Source organism: Anomaloglossus baeobatrachus, chromosome 7, assembly GCF_048569485.1.
Source record: "Anomaloglossus baeobatrachus isolate aAnoBae1 chromosome 7, aAnoBae1.hap1, whole genome shotgun sequence".
Classification (NCBI taxonomy): domain Eukaryota; kingdom Metazoa; phylum Chordata; class Amphibia; order Anura; family Aromobatidae; genus Anomaloglossus; species Anomaloglossus baeobatrachus.
The window spans coordinates 46,016,147-46,036,912 of NC_134359.1; the positions used below are offsets into that span (position 1 = coordinate 46,016,147).

Here is a 20,766-nt window from a genome sequence, read left to right on the forward strand (position 1 = left end):
TTTTGGCCAAGAACCTCCGCTCCTCCATCAAGGATCTTAAGATGGGTCGTCATTTCATCTTCTAACAAGACAACGACTCAAAGCACACAGCCAAGAAAACCAAGGCCTGGTTCAAGAGGGAAAAAATCAAGGTGTTGCAGTGGCCTAGTCAGTCTCCAGACCTTAACCCAATTGAAAACTTGTGGAAGGAGCTCAAGATTAAAGTCCACATGAGACACCCAAAGAACCTAGATAACTTGGAGAAGATCTGCATGGAGGAGTGGGCCAAGATAACTCCAGAGACCTGTGCCGGCCTGATCAGGTCTTATAAAAGACGATTATTAGCTGTAATTGGAAACAAGGGTTATTCCACAAAATATTAAACCTAGGGGTTGAATAATAATTGACCCACACTTTTATGTTGAAAATTTATTAAAATTTAACTGAGCAACATAACTTGTTGGTTTGTAAGATTTATGCATCTGTTCATAAATCCTGCTCTTGTTTGAAGTTTGCAGGCTCTAACTTATTTGCATCTTATCAAACCTGCTAAATCTGCAAGGGGTTGAATACTACTTGTAGGCACTGTATGTATATATATATATATATATATGCATATACAAACAATTACCTGCACCATTGCTATTTCATTGTGGATTAAACCATATACGATAACTATGTTGCACTCCTTGATATCCAAACCCTCCTCAGCGACACTTGTTGCAATCAGTAGGTTAATTTCTCCACTACTAAATTTGTGAATAACTTTCTTTTGTTCATTCTGAAAGTAAAACAATGAGATGATCTCGCATATATATAATATCAAGGGAAAGTCCAAAACTGTAAGACTATTCTTATACATTTAGAGTCTTGCATCTGTATCTCTGGGTGTTATTATTCTTCTTATCAAAATATAGTTTCTCTAAAAAGTCAGCTATGATTGGATAATGTCAGGATGTCTAGAGCTGCTGCCCCTCAACTGGTAACACATATGGTCCAATTGTCAATTAGCCATACATTTCTAGGTGGATTAAGAGGTATGGCACAACTGAAAACTAAGTACTATTTTATGGGAAATTTAAATATTTTCAGTCAAGTTCAGACAGGTGACAGGGGCCAAGAACAGTCTTTTCTTATATGTCATAATTTCTAGAAAAGTTAAACGAGAACCAATATGGTGGCCATTACGGCTTGGAGTGGAGGATCAGCTTTTCGAGATTCATGACCACTAAATTAAAATATTGGTCTTTTTTAAAGTACTACCCTAGTTCTGGTCGGTGACTGTCATAAAAATTGATGGAACATCCATTCTTTTACATAATTCTTGTAGCGCCGGAGTCTCTGCAGAGACAGTGACTTACTCACCACCCTGGCCTGGTCACGTCCTACCCCGCAACACCCCGGCCATCCACATGTGCTGTTACCTCCTTCCTCCCCTCCTGGATGCTTTGCATGCCGCACAGGATTCCCGGGAGCGCAACTAAGATTCGCGCATCTATGGCTGAGAGGCACTGTGTATTTAAGGCACCCTCCCATTAGGGAAGGTGCCTGCGAAACGCTTCTAGTTAGTTTGTATTCCAGTCCGCTAGCTAGTTGTCAGGTCCCGTTACCCTTGTGTCCGTCTTTTGTACCTGCCTTTCTATAGTTGTTTGTCCTGCCCACCATTATTCCTGTCCAGCCTGCCTCAGTCACCCTGCCTGTACCCACCTATTCCTGAGTCAGTCACCTGCCGTGGGAGTGATACTTGGCATCCATCTCACGGTGGGCGCTTAGTTAAGCCCCTCTCATTAAAGGTAACCGCGTTACAATACTGAAAACGGACATCTTATTGGACCAGTACCTGAGTCATGGATTTTACAAATTCACTGTTGCTCCCTGCTCCAATAATGTAATTTGCCTGGATGCCAACTTCTTTGAACTTTTCATTGTCATCAATCCACTGACATAAAGCGACAGCGCTTTGCCGAGTCTTGGTAAATATAATTCCTCTGGCTTTGCTATTTCTGGTGAACTCTTCCATTATGGATCTTCTTAGTCTGGTAAGTTTCTCATTTTCATACTCTTTTATTTCAGCCAGTTGCTCAAGTTTTGTTTTATGTGCTGAGGAAATATTCAGTAAATATACAGTATTACTATTAATTGCTAGATGCAATCACAAAGTATAGATGACCAAATCTCAAATTTGGGAAATCTGTCAAATTCGGGGGGGGAGATTTATAAATAAATAAATATATAAATCAAACAAATTTGGTGCAAATTGAATTTGCTGAGAAGTGGTTAAATAAAAGAAGAAGGGAATTTTGTTACTTACCGTAAATTCCTTTTCTTCTAGCTCCTATTGGGAGACCCAGACGATTGGGAGACCCAGACGATTGGGTGTATAGCTACTGCCTCCGGAGGCCACACAAAGCATTACACTAAAAAGTGTAAGGCCCCTCCCCTTCTGGCTATACACCCCCAGTGGGATCACTGGCTCACCAGTTTTAGTGCAAAAGCAAGAAGGAGGAAAGCCAAGAACTGGTTTAAACAAATTCACTCCGAGTAATATCGGAGAACTGAAAAAACCGTTCAACATGAACAACATGTGTACCCGAAACAACCCAAAAATCCCGAAGGACAACAGGGCGGGTGCTGGGTCTCCCAATAGGAGCTAGAAGAAAAGGAATTTACGGTAAGTAACAAAATTCCCTTCTTCTTCGTCGCTCCATTGGGAGACCCAGACGATTGGGACGTCCAAAAGCTGTCCCTGGGTGGGTAAAGAAATACCTCATGTTAGAGCTGCGAAGACAGCCCTCCCCTACGGGGAGGCAACTGCCGCCTGCAGGACTCTTCTACCTAGGCTGGCGTCCGCCGAAGCATAGGTATGCACCTGATAATGTTTGGTGAAAGTGTGCAGACTCGACCAGGTAGCTGCCTGGCACACCTGTTGAGCCGTAGCCTGGTGTCGTAATGCCCAGGACGCACCCACGGCTCTGGTTGAATGGGCCTTCAGCCCTGATGGAACCGGAAGCCCAGCAGAACGGTAGGCTTCAAGAATTGGTTCTTTGATCCATCGAGCCAGGGCGGCCTTAGAAGCCTGCGACCCTTTGCGCTGACCAGCGACAAGGACAAAGAGTGCATCCGAACGGCGCAAGGGCGCCGTGCGGGAAATGTAGATTCTGAGTGCTCTCACCAGATCTAACAAATGTAAATCGTTCTCATACCGATGAACTGCATGAGGACAAAACGAAGGCAAGGAGATATCCTGATTAAGATGAAAAGAGGATACCACCTTCGGGAGAAACTCCTGAATGGGGCGCAGCACTACCTTGTCCTGGTGGAAGACCAGGAAGGGAGTCTTGGATGACAGCGCTGCCAGCTCAGACACTCTCCGAAGAGATGTGATCGCTACCAGAAAAGCCACTTTCTGGGATAGTCTAGAAAGTGAAACCTCCCTCAGAGGCTCGAAGGGCGGCTTCTGGAGTGCAACTAGTACCCTGTTCAGATCCCATGGATCTAACGGCCGCTTGTACGGGGGTACGATATGGCAAACCCCCTGTAGGAACGTACGCACTTTAGTAAGTTGTGCCAGACGCTTCTGAAAAAAGACGGATAGCGCCGAGACCTGTCCTTTAAGGGAGCCGAGCGACAAACCTTTTTCTAACCCAGATTGCAGGAAGAAAGAAAGGTAGGCAATGCAAATGGCCAGGGAGACACTCCCTGAGCAGAGCACCAGGATAAGAATATCCTCCACGTTCTGTGGTTCTTAGCGGACGTGGGCTTCCTAGCCTGTCTCATGGTGGCAACGACCCCGTGGAATAATCCTGAAGACGCCAGGATTCAGGACTCAAAGGCCCACAGTCAGGTTCAGGGCCGCAGAATTCCGATGGAAAAACGGCCCTTGGGACAGTGAGTCTAGTCGGTCTGGTAGTGCCCACGGTTGGCCGACCGTGAGCTGCCACAGATCCGGATACCACGCCCTGCTCGGCCAGTCTGGGGCGACGAGTATGACGCGGCTGCAATCGGATCTGATCTTGCGTAGCACTCTGGGCAAGAGTGCCAGAGGTGGAAACACATAAGGGAGCCGGAACTGCGACCAATCTTGCACTAGGGCGTCTGCCGCCAGCGCTCTTTGATCGCGAGACCGTGCCATGAAGGTTGGGACCTTGTTGTTGTGCCGGGACGCCATTAGGTCGACGTCCGGCCTTCCCCAGCGGCGACAGATTTCCTGAAACACGTCCGGGTGAAGGGACCATTCCCCTGCATCCATGCCCTGGCGACTGAGGAAGTCTGCCTCCCAGTTTTCTACGCCGGGGATGTGAACTGCGGATATGGTGGAGGCCGTGGCTTCCACCCACATCAGAATCCGCCGGACTTCCTGGAAGGCTTGCCGACTGCGTGTCCCTCCTTGGTGATTGATGTATGCCACCGCTGTGGAGTTATCCGACTGAATTCGGATCTGCTTTCTTTCCAGCCACTGCTGGAAGGCTAGTAGGGCAAGATACATTGCTCTGATTACCAGAACATTGATCTGAAGGGTGGACTCCTGCTGAGTCCACGTACCCTGAGCCCTGTGGTGGAGAAAAACCGCTCCCCACCCTGACAGACTCGCGTCTGTCGTGACCACCGCCCAAGACGGTGGTAGGAAGGATCTTCCCTGTGATAATGAGGTGGGAAGAAGCCACCATTGCAGAGAGTCCTTGCCGTCTATGAAAGGGATACTTTCCTGTTCAGGGATGTTGACTTCCCGTCCCTTTGGCGGAGAATGTCCCATTGAAGTGGACGCAGATGAAACTGCGCAAACGGAACCGCCTCCATTGCCGCCACCATCTTCTTGAGGAAGTGCATGAGGCGTCTTAAGGAGTGCGACTGACCTTGAAGGAGAGTCTGCACCCCAGTCTGTAGTGACCGCTGCTTGTCCAGCGGAAGCTTCACTACCGCTGAGAGGGTATGAAACTCCATGCCAAGATACGTTAGTGATTGGGTCGTGACAGGTTTGACTTTGAGAAGTTGATGATCCACCCGAACGTCTGGAGAGTCTCCAGGGCAACATTCAGGCTGAGTTGGCATGCCTCTTGAGAGGGTGCCTTGACAAGTAGATCGTCCAAGTAAGGGATCACAGAGAGTCCCTGTGAGTGCAAGACTGCTACCACTGCCGTCATGACCTTGGCGAACACCCGTGGGGCTGTCGCCAGCCCGAATGGCAGAGCTACGAACTGAAGATGGTCGTTTCCTATCACGAAACGTAGAAAAACATTGGTGCTCTGTAGCAATCGGCACGTGGAGATAAGCCTCTTTGATGCCTATTGATGCTAGGAAATTTCCTTGACATTGAGGCAATGACGGAGCGGAGGGTATCATCCGGAACCGCCTGGCCTCCACGTGCTTGTTGAGCAGTTTTAGGTCCAGAACGGAACGGAAAGAGCCCACCTTTTTTGGCACCACAACCAGATTGGAGGAAAACCGTGTCTTGTTCCTGAAGAGGAACCAGGGTTACCACTCCTTCTGCCTGCAGAAGAGCATCTGCTCGGTGGGGAGGTGGGGACGTTCTGAAGAATCGAGTCGGAGAACGAGAACAGAACTCTGTCCTGTGCACGTGGGCACACTGTCCCTCACCCACCGGTCTGTGACCTGTGGCAGCTAAATGTCGCCAAAGGCGAGCGAGTCTGCCATCAACCGCGGATGCGGAGAGATGAGAGAGCTGAGAGTCATGAGTAGACCACTTTGGTAGCGGTTCCTCCGGCTGCCTTCCTTGGGCGTGATTGAGCCCGGCCGGAAGCTGAGCCCCTCTGAGGCCTTTCAGCCCTTTTGGACGAGGACAATTGGGACCTGCCCGAGCCTGGGAAGGACCGAAACCTCGACTGTCCTTCCAGGACAGCAATAATAGGGTAAGTCGCAATGCAGACATTGCGAGGTTACGGACGCCCCTGCGGCACAGATGTACATGTGCTCAAGACCAGCTGCGCAAGAACAGCTGAAAAGCTTAGGGTGCCCATACGGCTGTGAATGCCGGAGCAACCGACACGCCGATAGCCTCATAGACAGATTTCAACCAGAGTCCATCTGTCTGTCAATGGCATCTGTAAGTGAAGTCCCATCTCCACTGCAACTATGGCTCTAGCCGCAAGCCTGGAGATTGGAGAATCCACCTTTGGACCCTGGGTCCAACGCTTGACCACGTCAGGGGAAAGTGATAACGTGTATCCTAAATACGTTTGGAGAAAACGCTTATCTGGGAAGCGTGGTGTTCCTGGACTGCTTCTCTGAAGTCAGCGTGGCCAGAACAATACTCAATATACGTTTGAGCTACTGAAATGGGACTTCTCCTGCTGTGAAGCTGACTCCTCCACTGGGGGAGCTGAGGGAGAAAGATCCAACATTCCATTGATGGACGCTCTAGGATCATTCCTTATGGCGTCACCATCCGGTGTAACCGGAGTGAGAGCGGTGTCAGGATCAAAGTCCTGATGAGCTACGTCTGACTCATCATACAGAGAGTCTTCCTGGGACCCCCCCCGGAGCACCGATTTTATTCCAAATGAGGGTGGCCAGGGAGCAATGATCCAGATTGCCCATGGCCTGTCCGGACTGCAAGTCTCTATCCCATTGCAACTCCGTCCCTGTCCTTGGACAGGGTTGAGAGGTGGTTCTTTTGGCCACGTCAAGTAGAGACCCCGGCTGACCAAGTGCTACAGGGGAGCATTGCACACAATGGGGTTCAGTGCCGTAGGAACAGTATCACATGCAGTAAAAACAGCATGGAAAGCCTGTATTGCTTATATGCTGCTGCCGACTTATAGAGCCAAGAATGGCGACCGTACAGTGCAATGTATATCATACAAGCATAAAGTACAAATGAACACTGCAGCACATGCAGTACAAGCAGCATAGAAAGCCTGCTTTTCTGCTGCTGTAGACTAGCCATCTAGGGGAATATAGCCCAGAATAGCGACCATACAGTGCAATGTATAGCATACAAGCATAAGAACAAATGAACACTGCAACACCTGCAATACAAGCAGCATAGAAAAAAACCTGTGCCTCAGCACCCTTGCTTTTCTGCTGCTGTAGTCTAGCCATTCTATGGCGAATATAGCCAAGACTAGCGACCGTACAGTGCAGTGTATAGCATACAAGTATAAATACACATGAACACTTCAGTACGTGCAATACCCGCAGCCTAGAAAGCCTGTGCCTTAGCACCCATGCTTTCCTGCTGCTGATGTGTCGCCATCTAAGAGGGCATATAGCCACAAATAGCGACCTATGCAGTGTAAGCACAAAATACAAATGGACAAAACTGCGGTATTTAGTGTCAGCACTTCAGGTGCCGCTTACCGCCCGCCTATAAGCGGGTGTGTGGTCGCCCTAGTCCTGTGCCTGGTTGCCCAGAGTCCGATCTATCAGCTCGGACTGCAGGAATGGCTGCCGGCGTCCTTCTCCAGCTCGTGTGAGTAGGGGCGGGCCGTGGGCGTGCCCCCAGTCAGAGCGGGAAACCGGCGTCCCACAGTGTCCAGTGAGAGGGCTGGAGCATGTAAATAAGGCTCCAGCCCTCGGCGCTGCTGATTGTACAGCGTCTCTCCCCTACCCTGATTGACAGGGTGGGGCGGGAACGAAGCGGAGCTAGGCCGCAAAAGCCGGGGACTGGATTTATAAGCGCCGCCGCCGTAAAAGCGCGGTCGGCGCTAAGTCCCCGGCGCACTACAAGTCCCAGCCGCGCCGCCGCTCCCGGAGCGTCCGGCGCGGTAGTTCCCAATAAATAAAGTCACTCAGCTAGGCTGCAGTGACTGTAACCCTTTACTGTCCCCGGCGCACTAGCACACCCAGCAAGTCTGGAGTGTGCTGTGCCTGTGTGTACGGGGACACAGAGTACCTGAATGGTGCAGGGCCATGTCCCTGAACGGCACTCCCGCTCCACATCCAGCAGGTTCAATGGGTCTGTGGATGGAGCCCGGCCTCAGGGCTTTGGGGCCGGTAAGATCCCACTTCCTCAGAGCCCCTCAGGGGGATGGGGAAGGAAAACAGCATGTGGGCTCCAGCCGCCGTACCAGCAATAGGTACCTCAACCTTACAAACCACCAGTGGGGTGAGAAGGGAGCATGCTGGGGGCCCCATATGGGCCCTCTTTTCTTCCATCCGATATAGTCAGCAGCTACTGCTGACTAAACAGTGGAGCTATGCGTGGATGTCTGACCTCCTTCGCACAAAGCCGAAAACTGGTGAGCCAGTGATCCCACTGGGGGTGTATAGCCAGAAGGGGAGGGGCCTTACACTTTTTAGTGTAATGCTTTGTGTGGCCTCCGGAGGCAGTAGCTATACACCCAATCGTCTGGGTCTCCCAATCGTCTGGGTCTCCCAATGGAGCGACGAAGAAAGAAATCATTTATACTCGCTTCTCCTTTGCCCTCACCTCTACTTGGCTGTCCCGTTGTCCACAATTTTGCTGGAATTAGCACAAGTTGAAATACAAAAAACTGCAAGTTTTGGAGGTTTCAAAATTTTGGAGAAATGCATAATTAATACAAATTGATTGTGCACCTCTATTCTAAAGTCAATCTGCTTTGCACCACACAAGACAAAAAAAAAAAGTTAATTGGACTCTGTCAGCACAGAAAGATGGTTCAAACCAAGTTTTTTCACTCGGTGCACCATGGTGGGGCCACATTGTTAAATATGTGACGCCCCTGGACTATCAGGCCGTCACAGGGTACTGCACAAACTGCCCTTCCATGCAGTATTCCAAGTCCCTCATGGTTCTGGGTCCCCATCTTACAGTGTTGCCTCTAACAGTAAATCAAATCCTAGATACACACTGCACCACACCCACCAGACACACCAGTGGACGGCTTGAGTGGAATAGAGTCGCCCACCTGGGGGGTTAGGGAAGGGAGGTGAGTAGTGTAGTCAGTGAGTGTTTGGTAGTCAGCGAGTAGAGAGGAGTGAAGTAGCCCTCGAGCTGCGAGGAGCTCTGAGGAGGTTGGGAGTGGTGGCTCCCAAGAGAAGCTGTCTAGGTTACAGACGGTGGTCTGGACCTAGAGGAGTCGGACCCCAGGTCGAGGGGGTTTGCGGCTAGGTGCCTGGACCTGTCAAGGAGGACGGTCAGCACCCTGGCACTATCACCGGTCCAGGACCAAAGGCACAGCGGGGTACACGGACCCTAGGTCGGGGAGTAGCTTCAGGCAACCCGGCAATTCACCTGAGGAGAACGGAGCCTTCATGGACTGTTCCCACTCGCTCCAGAATCGGGGCACTAGTGCAACGAGGGGGATAGGGCTTTCCAAATAAGCGGTCCAAGAAAATCCCAAGCGTGAGCCCTGAGAGCAGGCTCCCACACTTGGTGGTGAGCGGGGCCCGGCAAGTTTCAGATTACTGGGACACTACGTTAGTGCCTCCTGGCACTACTTAGTGCCAGGAGGCAGGCCACGGATCACCAGGCAACACTGTACGGGACGGGACCCGGACGAGCTCCCCTCAAGCGGCAGTGATACCCCGAGATTTGGTTTACCCAGTTGTCAGCGTCTGCTTATTGACTGAGTGAGTACCCGAGTGATCCCTGCATCCCACGATATTCCACAGAGTCCCGGGGCCTTCCCCTACCAGTGGAGTGCAACAACACCTTGCTGCCCCATTCCATCACCCCGGGTGCTTTAAACGGCAGCGGCGGTACCTTCCCATTACCGCACACCATGGGTGGCGAAACGAACTATCTACCAAATCCCCTGTAAATATCCCCTTTCACTTAGAGTGTGGCCCCAAGCCCCCGGGTCCGGAGACCCTCGAGCCATGAACGGACACCACCCCCTGACCCGAGCGGTTCGATCCGATGCTGGGGCGGCACAAATACACCTTAGCATAACTGGAGAATTAGACATGAACCGCACATCCAAAAATCATCAGTTAATCTAATGCCGCTAGGCAAAAATTTAAACACCTGAACATGAGGTTCTTGGTTCATGGGGACTCAGCCTTCCAGCACTGGTGTTGTGAGGCACCAGGTCACCTGCCCTGTTGATGCACTGTTGCTGCAATGGTGGTTGGCACACGGCACTGCACCTTTTAAGGCTTCAGATAAGTTAGGGACCCACTCAGAGGTTCGCCGGGACGTGGTAGTGGGCTTCATACAGACTGATCAAAATCTTAAACCAAAAACCTCATGTTCAGGTATTTAAATTTTTGCCTAGTGGCATTAGATTAACTGATGATTTTTGGATTTGCGGTTCATGTCTACCTTGTCATGACTGCTGCTGGCCCCTGCAGGGTTAAGTCTGATGGGCAGGGTTTGCTCTGTGGGGCATCGCTCCAGGACTCACGCTACTCATCATGGTTTTCCCTGGAGTGTCGACAGTTACAGTTTTCCTTCACAGCAGGATAGCCTGGTCCTTGTAAGTGCTCTTGATTCTGCCCCCGTGTCGTCCGTCCTCCCTGACTTCCAGCCTCCCCATCCAGTCCTTCCTCCATGACTTCCAGCTCCCGCCATGGCTTGTTCTCCCAGTTCCAACTTTGGCTAGTAACTGACCTCGTCTCTGCTCACCCTTGGCTCCTGAAGCTACCTCCTGGTCTTCGATCTCCGGCTCACTCCTGATGCGGTCTTCTGCTCCCTGGTACTGCGAGACCTCCCGGCTTTGACCCTACTAGTACGACTTCTCTTTGTCATCGGTTAGTGCTTACTCCTGCCTTACCTTGTGTTTCCAAGTCCTGACTAACTCACCAGTGTTCCAGCTCCCCCTAGTGGTTACATTACATACCTGCTTATTTTCCATCTATCCCCACCCTTCCCTGGCTCTATAAAGCCAAAGCTGTCAAAGAAGGGGTGAAGATTGTTGGCCAACAGCTATCTAAGCTGTATAGTGGCCTTAGGAACCACCAATCTCGATCTAGACTACTGATACCCAACCGGACACTTTTGAAGATAAAACGCAACAGCAATCAAGATGGTATTAGCTAAATTTCTTGCAACTGTTACAATGATCCCTTGCCACAGCATTTTTTTCTGATGTATCTCAACCAGATGGAGCAGTGCTTACCAAAGAATAAGTCGGTCAGAAATTTATCAGTTTCATCAATTTTATCCATCAAGGAGCAGGCTTCCTCAGACTCATTCAGCAATATTGCCCTCTTCGTCTCTTCATCATAAAATGTCTTAAGATGCATTAATGCGTCGTTCATGCGGATTGTGTCGTAGATCTGCAGAGCGTCATTGTACTTCTTGAGATGCAGCGCACAGACATGCTGTTTACGATTCCCTTCTTTGGCAGCTAGAAAGTCGAGAAAGTAAGATAAGTAACATTGATTGGATGCATCCAGCTGAACGGGACATTTAGGTAGAAAGTAGGACGGGTCTATCAGTTCCTCACTGCTAATGAGCGGCTCTTGGACTGGCCTGCTGGTTGAGTGAGAGAGGCGAACAGACCAGGCTCACCTCACAAGGCTCCTCCTAAATATCCCAATATGACAATAAGACCATGGTCACAGGTTCATGATTACATTTTCTCACAGGAGATTGTGGGTAACTGGGAAGTATAGAACCAATGCAATTGGTATTTTAGAATACTCTAAGCTGAATACAAAATATTTTTCAGATTCTGTCCCAATACAACAAAAAGTCATATACTATTGAAAAAAAATATTTAAAGCAGCTCAACTAAGTAAAAAACAAGCAAAAATCTACAAGTATAGGTGGAATTATTAAAAGAGTAATTGTAACTAGTGATGAGCGAGCACTACCATGCTCGGGTAGTCTGTACTCGTAACTAGTGATGAGTGAAGCACTACCATGCTCGGGTGCTTAGTACTCGTCACTAGTGATGAGCGGGCACTACCATGCTCAGGTGCTCGGTACTATTGATGAGCAAACACTACCATGCTCGGGTGCTCGATACTCGTCACTAGAGATGAGCGGGCACTACCATGCTCGGGTGCTCGGTACATGTAACTAATGATGAGCGAGCACTACCATGCTCGGGTGCTTGGTACACGTAACTAGAGATGAGCGAGCACTACGATGTTTGGGTGCTTGGTACTCGTAACTAGTGATGAGCGGGCACTACCATGCTCAGGTGCTCAGTACTCGTAACTAGTGATGAGTGGGCACTACCATGCTCGGGTGCTCGATACTCAGAACTAGAGATGAGCGAGCACTACCATGCTCGGGTGCTCAGTACTCGTAACTAGTGATGAGTGAACACTGCTATGCTCGGGTGCATGGTACACGTAACTAGTGATGAGTGAGCACTACCATGCTTGGGTGCATGGTACACATAACTAGTGATGAGTGAACACTGCTATGCTCGGGTGCATAGTACACGTAACTAGTGATGAGCGAGCACTACCATGCTCAGATGCTCAGTACTCGTAACTAGTGATGAGCGGGCACTACCATGCTCAGGTGCTCAGTACTTGTAACTAGTGATGAGCGGGCACTACCATGCTCGGGTGCTCAGTACTCGTAACTAGTGATGAGCGAGCACTACCATACCCGGGTGCTCGGTACTGGTAACTAGTGATGAGCGAGCACTACCATGCGCGGGTGCTCAGTATTCGTAACTAGTGATGAGCGAGCACTACCATGCTCAGGTGCTCAGTATTCGTAACTAGTGATGAGCGAGCACTACCATGCTCGGGTGCTCGGTACTGGTAACTAGTGATGAGCGAGCACTACCATGCTCGGTACTTTTAAAGAGCAGTTGGATGCTCAGGGGACACGAGCATTTTGTAAATGAATAATAGCTGCTGATAAAAAAAACAGATTGCATACGACATCACATGGATGACAAATGAGAAAATAATCGGTCCAAACTTTCTGGATCAAAATTGGACGTATTTTTTTATCTGCTCGTGTGAGCATACCCTACGTAAAAGAATGGATGACACTGGGACGACACTGGGATGACACACTGATGGCATCCACGTGGTATTTGTTTTTACATTCACTTAAATGGGCGAGCTTGATCCACAAAAAGGATCAAAAACATATATTGTTTTATTTGGTGGACACTCAGTCCTACAGACTATAATGGTTACATGTTTTATCTGTGAAAAATACAGATAGAACACGTACATTAACCAATGGACCCTTACTGGCCAAGCCACTTTGCTCCAGAAAATTGTCACAATAAAAGTAGCACAAGTGTTGTGATTTTTGCAATTTTTTTAAAAAGTTGTAAAGTATGCCACAAAAGTCACATAAATTATAGCAGAAATGTGCTCCAGTATATTACTGACACTGGTGAAAGTCAGCTAAAAATTGCACCAAATTAACAGCCTCACTCCTCTAAGGCGGGCTTTGCACGTTGCGACATCGCAAGCCGATGCTGCGATGTCGCACGCGATAGTCCCCGCCCCCGTCGCAGGTACGATATCGTGTGATAGCTGGCGTAGCGAAAATTATCGCTACGCAAGCTTCACATGCACTCACCTGCCCTGCGACCGTGGCTCTGGCCGGCGACCCGCCTCCTTCCTAAGGGGGCGGGTCGTGCGGCGTCACAGCGACGTCACACGGCAGGCGGCCAATAGCGGCGGAGGGGCGGAGATGAGCAGGATGTAAACATCCCGCCCACCTCTGTCCTTCCCTAGAGCCGCCGGCGGCAGGTAAGGTGAAGTTCCTCGCTCCTGCGGCGTAACACACAGCAATGCCGCAGGAACGAGGAACAGCATCGCAAGTGATGCCGGATGTGCGTCACTTTCGATTTGACCCCACCGACATCGCACCTGCGATGTCGTAGTGTGCAAAGCCGCCCTTAATGAATTTTTGGACTACGTAATTCAGCAGATCCTGGATCAGGACGTCTTGATGAATCCCCCCTATAGTCTTACCTGTCTTTTCTTTCTGTACTACCCACTGCTCATAAGATTGGGATCCATGATCATTTGATGGGAACAGACCACTAAAACCTTCAATACTTATCATCATATCCTTAATCTTATCACCAAATGGGCTCTGTAAGGAAAAGTAAGAGTCATCTAAATATGTGTCTGTACATTATATCAAGTATTAGCAAATGCGGACAAAGGTGGATTATATTAATCATTGAAATCAATGATTGTAATCAATCATAATAAATCAGAGCAAGGATCTGATTAGTTAATATTAGAGATGAGCGAATATATTCGAGTAGAACTGTATTAGACTTGTATTTTTCAAAATTTTGCATTTGTTAAAAGGCGGATTTTTTTGCAGTTCGCTTCCCCGCGGATTCAGAGAAATGTCAGGCGTTGGTAGCCATTTTTCTAAAGTGTAAAAGGCCTTCAAAATAGTAAAAAATAAAAATATCCTTATCAAGAGGACTGCTTTGGTTACAGTGAGAAATGGAGAGGCGAACAAAGGATGCGTATAAGCATGTGATGGTGGAATATAGGGGGTTGAATATAGTTTTGTGTAGGTTCGTATTTTAGGTGTGATGCTCTGTCCATTTTGTATTCCTTGTGTGTACATTGTCCTGTTTGCAGGTTGCTGGGATTTTGTCACTAAGGGTGGCTTTACACGCTGCAACATTGCTAGCCGATGCTAGCGATGGCGAGCATGATAGCACCCGCCCCTATCGTTATGGCGATATGTGAAGATCGCTGCCATAGTGAACATTATCGCTACGGCAGCGTCACATGTACTTACCTGCTCGGCGACGTCGCTGTGACTGGCGAACCGCCTCCTTTCTAAGGGGGCGGTTTGCTCGGCGTCACAGCAACGTCACTAAGCGGCCGCCCAATCAAAGCGGAGGGGCGTAGATGAGCGGGACGAACATGCCGCCCACCTTCTTCCTTCCTCATTGCTGGCGTGTGGCAGGTAAGGAGAAGTTCCTCGTTCCTGCGGCGTCACACGTAGCAATGTGTGCTACCGCAGGGACGAGGATCAACTTCGCCCACGCGACAGCAGCAATAATTGGGAGAGGACCCCCATGTCAACGAGGAGCGATTTTGGACGTTTTTGCAACAATCCAAAATCGCTCCTAGAAGTTACACACACCGAGATCGCTACAGTGGCAGGATGTGCGTCACAAAATCCGTGAACCCAACGAGATCGCTGTAGCGAAATCGTAGCGTGTAAAGCCCGCTTAAGTCTGGGGGAGGAGGCCTGGGATCCACCTAAACTCTCTGTTTTACCTGTCTGTTTTAGGCTAGGTTCACATTTCCGTCAATTTGTATCAGTCACAATCCGCGGCTCTGGTAAACAACGGAATCCGTTTGTTGTTTCCCATAAACTTGTATGAGTGGCAGATTGCGACTGATTACCTTGCGTTGCATCCGCTGCGCGGCGCATCAGTCATCTTTGGACTGACCGCCGAGCGGAAACAACACATAATGTAACGTTTTTTGGGCCGTCAAAATTAACGCACCGCGCAGGAATCCGTCGCAATCCATCAAGCTTGTAATGTATGTCTATGAGGCTGGATTCCGTCGTAATCCGTCTTATGATGGAATCCAGGGCTGGATTCCGTCATGCTCTACTGAGCATGCCCAGCATGTTTGGCACACCCACTGGGCTGTCCCAAACACAAACGGATCAAGACGGATCCGTCAAAAAACGGACGCACAGCGGATGTAATGGCCAAGATGGATCAGTTTTTTCACAGGATTCCTGTGAAAGGAATCCTGTGAAAAACACATCCGCTGCGTCAGTTGACATCTAAAAAACGACGGATCCATCGCTGACGGATTTAAAACAACAGAAATGTGAACCTAGCCTTACCTGGAGATTATTCAGTCTGTATGAGAACTTCAAGAGACAAGGAAGAACATTGATCCTCTAAGGGGAAAAGCTCCAGCACCCCAGAGAGCCGTTGAGAAACCCCCATTTTCCTGGAAAAGGACTGCAGGAGGATTGTGACTCATCCCCGGGACATTTATCCCATTACTAAACTACTTTACCCTCTGTGTGGTGGATTATTTTTATGAACCTTCTAATTTTGCTTGGAATAAATGTTCTTTGGATTGCTCACTGATCTCTCGCTCTGTGGATTGTGTGATATCGGAGAAGGACCCCGTCACAAAGCATTTCTTTACTTTACATCTTACGTTTGTTAGAGTGGAGAGTGTTCTTTCTCCAAGTAAATACAAACTTCTCCTTGAAAGCATTAAGTTATTTTTTTTCAGCTTCTATCTTCAAGAACACACTGCTCCTTGTCTCTGAGACTGCGATGTGCTCCTGATGATTGACAGTTTAGGTGGTGGCATGGCTTTGTCACTAATTAGTACTGTGCGCTCAGTGGTGATGTTAAGGAACCAGATGAAGGGAATTATGTTTACTTACCGTAAATTCCTTTTCTTCTAGCTCCAATTGGGAGACCCAGACAATCGGGTGTATAGCTTCTGCCTCCGGAGGCCACACAAAGTATTACACTTAAAAGTGTAAAGCCCCTCCCCTTCTGCCTATACACCCCCCGTGCATCACGGGCTCCTCAGTTTTGGTGCAAAAGCAAGAAGGAGGAAAAATTATAAATTGGTTTAAAGTAAATTCAATCCGAAGGAATTTCGGAGAACTGAAACCATTCAACATGAACAACATGTGTACACAAAGAACAACAGCCCGAAGGGAACAGGGGCGGGTGCTGGGTCTCCCAATTGGAGCTAGAAGAAAAGGAATTTACGGTAAGTAAACAAAATTCCCTTCTTCTTTGTCGCTCCATTGGGAGACCCAGACAATTGGGACGTCCAAAAGCAGTCCCTGGGTGGGTAAAATAATACCTCGTAATAGAGCCGTAAAACGGCCCCATCCTACAGGTGGGCAACCGCCGCCTGAAGGACTCGCCTACCTAGGCTGGCATCTGCCGAAGCATAGGTATGCACCTGATAGTGTTTCGTGAAAGTGTGCAGGCTCGACCAGGTAGCAGCCTGACACACCTGCTGAGCCGTAGCCTGGTGCCGCAAAGCCCAGGACGCGCCCACGGCTCTGGTAGAATGGGCCTTCAGCCCTGAGGGAACCGGAAGCCCAGAAGATCGGTAAGCTTCAAGAATTGGTTCCTTGATCCACCGAGCCAGGGTTGATTTGGAAGCCTGTGACCCTTTACGCTGGCCAGCGACAAGGACAAAGAGTGCATCCGAGCGGCGCAGGGGCGCCGTACGAGAAATGTAGAGTCTGAGTGCTCTCACCAGATCTAACAAGTGCAAATCCCTTTCACATTGGTGAACTGGATGAGGACAAAAAGAGGGTAAGGAGATATCCTGATTGAGATGAAAGGGGGATACCACCTTGGGGAGGAATTCCGGAACCGGACGCAGAACCACCTTGTCCTGGTGAAACACCAGGAAAGGGGCTTTGCATGACAGCGCTGCTAGCTCAGACACTCTCCGAAGTGATGTGACTGCTACTAGGAAGACCACTTTCTGCGAAAGGCGTGAGAGAGAAATATCCTTCATTGGCTCGAAAGGTGGTTTCTGAAGAGCCATCAGCACCCTGTTCAGATCCCAGGGTTCTAACGGCCGCTTGTAAGGAGGGACTATGTGACAAACCCCCTGCAGGAACGTGCGTACCTGTGGAAGTCTGGCTAGGCGCTTCTGAAAAAACACAGAGAGCGCTGAGACTTGTCCCTTAAGGGAGCCGAGCGACAAACCTTTTTCCAATCCGGATTGCAGGAAGGAAAGAAAAGTGGGCAAGGCAAATGGCCAGGGAGAAAAACCCTGATCAGAGCACCAAGATAAGAATATCCTCCACGTCCTGTGGTAGATCTTGGCGGACGTTGGTTTCCTAGCCTGTCTCATAGTGGCAATGACCTCTTGAGATAACCCTGAAGACGCTAGGATCCAGGACTCAATGGCCAAACAGTCAGGTTGAGGGCCACAGAATTCAGATGGAAAAACGGCCCTTGAGACAGCAAGTCTGGTCGGTCTGGTAGTGCCCACGGTTGGCCCACCGTGAGATGCCACAGATCCGGGTACCACGACCTCCTCGGCCAGTCTGGAGCGACGAGGATGGCGCGGCGGCAGTCGGACCTGATCTTGCGTAACACTCTGGGCAACAGTGCCAGAGGAGGAAACACATAAGGGAGTTGAAACTGCGACCAATCCTGAACTAAGGCGTCTGCCGCCAGAGCTCTGTGATCTTGAGACCGTGCCATGAACGTCGGGACCTTGTTGTTGTGGCGGGATGCCATTAGGTCGACGTCCGGCATCCCCCAGCGGCAACAGATCTCCTGAAACACGTCCGGGTGAAGGGACCATTCCCCAGCGTCCATGCCCTGGCGACTGAGAAAGTCTGCTTCCCAGTTTTCCACGCCCGGGATGTGAACTGCGGATATGGTGGAGGCTGTGGCTTCCACCCATAGCAGAATCCGCCGGACTTCCTGGAAGGCTTGCCGACTGCGTGTTCCGCCTTGGTGGTTGATGTATGCCACCGCTGTGGAGTTGTCCGACTGAATTCGGATCTGCTTGCCTTCCAACCATGGCTGGAACGCCTTTAGGGCAAGATACACTGCCCTTATCTCCAGAACATTGATCTGAAGGGAGGACTCTGGCTGAGTCCAGGTACCCTGAGCCCTGTGGTGGAGAAAGACCGCTCCCCACCCTGACAGGCTCGCGTCCGTCGTGACCACAGCCCAGGATGGGGGCAGGAAGGATTTCCCCTTCGACAGAGAAGTGGGAAGAAGCCACCACTGAAGGGAAGCCTTGGCTGCCCGAGAAAGGGAGACGTTCCTGTCGAGGGACGTCGACTTCCTGTCCCATTTGCGGAGAATGTCCCATTGAAGTGGACGCAGATGAAACTGCGCAAAAGGAACTGCCTCCATTGCTGCTACCATCTTCCCTAGGAAGTGCATGAGGCGCCTCAGTGGGTGTGACTGACCTTGAAGGAGAGATTGCACCCCTGTCTGTAGTGAACGCTGTTTGTCCAGCGGAAGCTTCACTATCGCTGAGAGAGTATGAAACTCCATGCCAAGATATGTCAGTGATTGGGCCGGTGTCAGATTTGACTTTGGAAAATTGATGATCCACCCAAAACTCTGGAGAGTCTCCAGAGCAATGTTCAGGCTGTGTTGGCATGCCCCTTGAGAGGGTGCCTTGACAAGCAGATCGTCTAAGTAAGGGATCACCGAGTGTCCCTGAGAGTGCAGAACTGCTACTACTGTTGCCATGACCTTGGTGAAGACCCGTGGGGCTGTCGCCAGGCCGAAAGGCAGAGCCACGAACTAAAGGTGTTCGTCCCCTATGGCGAAACGCAGGAAGCGTTGATGCTCTGGTGCAATCGGTACGTGGAGATAAGCATCTTTGATGTCGATTGATGCTAGGAAATCTCCTTGGGACATTGAGGCGATGACGGAGCGGAGCGATTCCATCCGGAACCGCCTGGTTTTTACGTGTTTGTTGAGCAGTTTTAGGTCCAGAACAGGACGGAAGGATCCGTCCTTTTTCGGCACCACGAACAAGTTGGAGTAAAAACCTTGACCCTGTTGCTGAAAAGGAACAGGGATCACCACTCCTTCTGCCTTCAGAGTGCACACCGCCTGCAGAAGAGCATCGGCTCGCTCGGGGGGCGGAGATGTCCTGAAGAATCGAGTCGGAGGACGAGAGCTGAACTCTATCCTGTAACCGTGAGACAGAATGTCTCTCACCCAACGGTCCTTTACCTGTGGCAGCCAGGCGTCGCAAAAGCGGGAAAGCCTCCCACCGACCGAGGATGCGGTGTGAGGAGGCCGAAAGTCATGAGGAGGCCGCTTTGGGAGCGGTTCCTCCGGCGGTCTTTTTAGGACGTGACTTAGACCGCCATGAATCGGAGTTCCTCTGATCCTTCTGAGGCCTTTTGGACGAGGAGAATTGAGACCTGCCCGCGGACCGAAAGGACCGAAACCTGGATTGTACCTTCCGTTGTTGAGGTCTGTTTGGTTTGGACTGGGGTAAGGATGAGTCCTTTCCCTTGGATTGTTTAATGATTTCATCCAATCGCTCACCAAACAGGCGGTCGCCAGAAAATGGCAAACCGGTTAAGAACTTTTTGGAAGCAGAGTCTGCCTTCCATTCCCGTAACCACATGGCCCTGCGGACTGCCACCGAATTGGCGGATGCTACCGCCGTACGGCTCGCAGAGTCCAGGACAGCATTAATGGCGTAGGACGCAAACGCCGACGCCTGAGAGGTTAAGGACACCACTTGCGGAGCAGACGTACGTGTGACTGCATTAATCTGCGCATGACAAGCTGAGATAGCTTGGAGTGCCCATACGGCTGCGAATGCTGGAGCAAAAGACGCGCCGATAGCTTCGTAGATGGATTTCAACCAGAGCTCCATCTGTCTGTCAGTGGCATCTTTGAGTGAAGCCCCATCTTCCACTGCAACTATGGATCTAGCCGCCAGTCTGGAGACAGGAGGGTCCACCTTGGGACACTGAGCCCAGCCCTTGACAACGTCAGGGGGGGAAGGGGTAACGTGTATCCTTAAGGCGCTTGGAAAAACGCTTATCTGGACAAGCTCGGTGTTTCTGGACTGCCTCTCTGAAGTCAGAGTGATCCAGAAACGTGCTCATTGTACGCTTGGGAAACCTGAAACGGAATTTCTCCTGCTGAGAAGCTGACTCCTCAATTGGAGGAGCTGGGGGAGAAATATCCAACACCTGATTGATGGTCGCTATAAGGTCATTCACTATGGCGTCACCTTCAGGTGTATCTAGGTTGAGAGCGGCCTCAGGATCAGAATCCTGATCTGCTACCTCCGCTTCATCATCCAGAGAGTCCTCCTGCTGAGACCCTGAACAGTGTGATGAAGTCGAGGGAATTTCCCAGCGAGCCCGCTTAGGCGACCTGGGACTGCGGTCCGTGTCAGAGACCTCACCCTGGGACCTATGGGTCACCCCAGGAGCACTTTGCTGCTCCAACTGAGGGGGGCCTGGGG

General features: G+C 50.2%; 1 protein-coding gene across 1 annotated transcript in view; it reads right to left on the minus strand.

Annotated features, from left to right (window-relative positions):
- IFIH1 (interferon induced with helicase C domain 1) overlaps positions 1-20,766 on the minus strand; it is a 152,391-nt gene that overhangs the window by 20,428 nt on the left and 111,197 nt on the right. The window contains exons 9-12 of the mRNA XM_075317265.1: positions 13,771-13,894; positions 10,983-11,213; positions 1,820-2,079; positions 611-760 (exon numbers count right to left, since the gene is read on the minus strand). Coding sequence (XP_075173380.1) covers positions 611-760; positions 1,820-2,079; positions 10,983-11,213; positions 13,771-13,894 — 765 coding nt within the window. The remainder of the gene's footprint in view (positions 1-610; positions 761-1,819; positions 2,080-10,982; positions 11,214-13,770; positions 13,895-20,766) is intronic.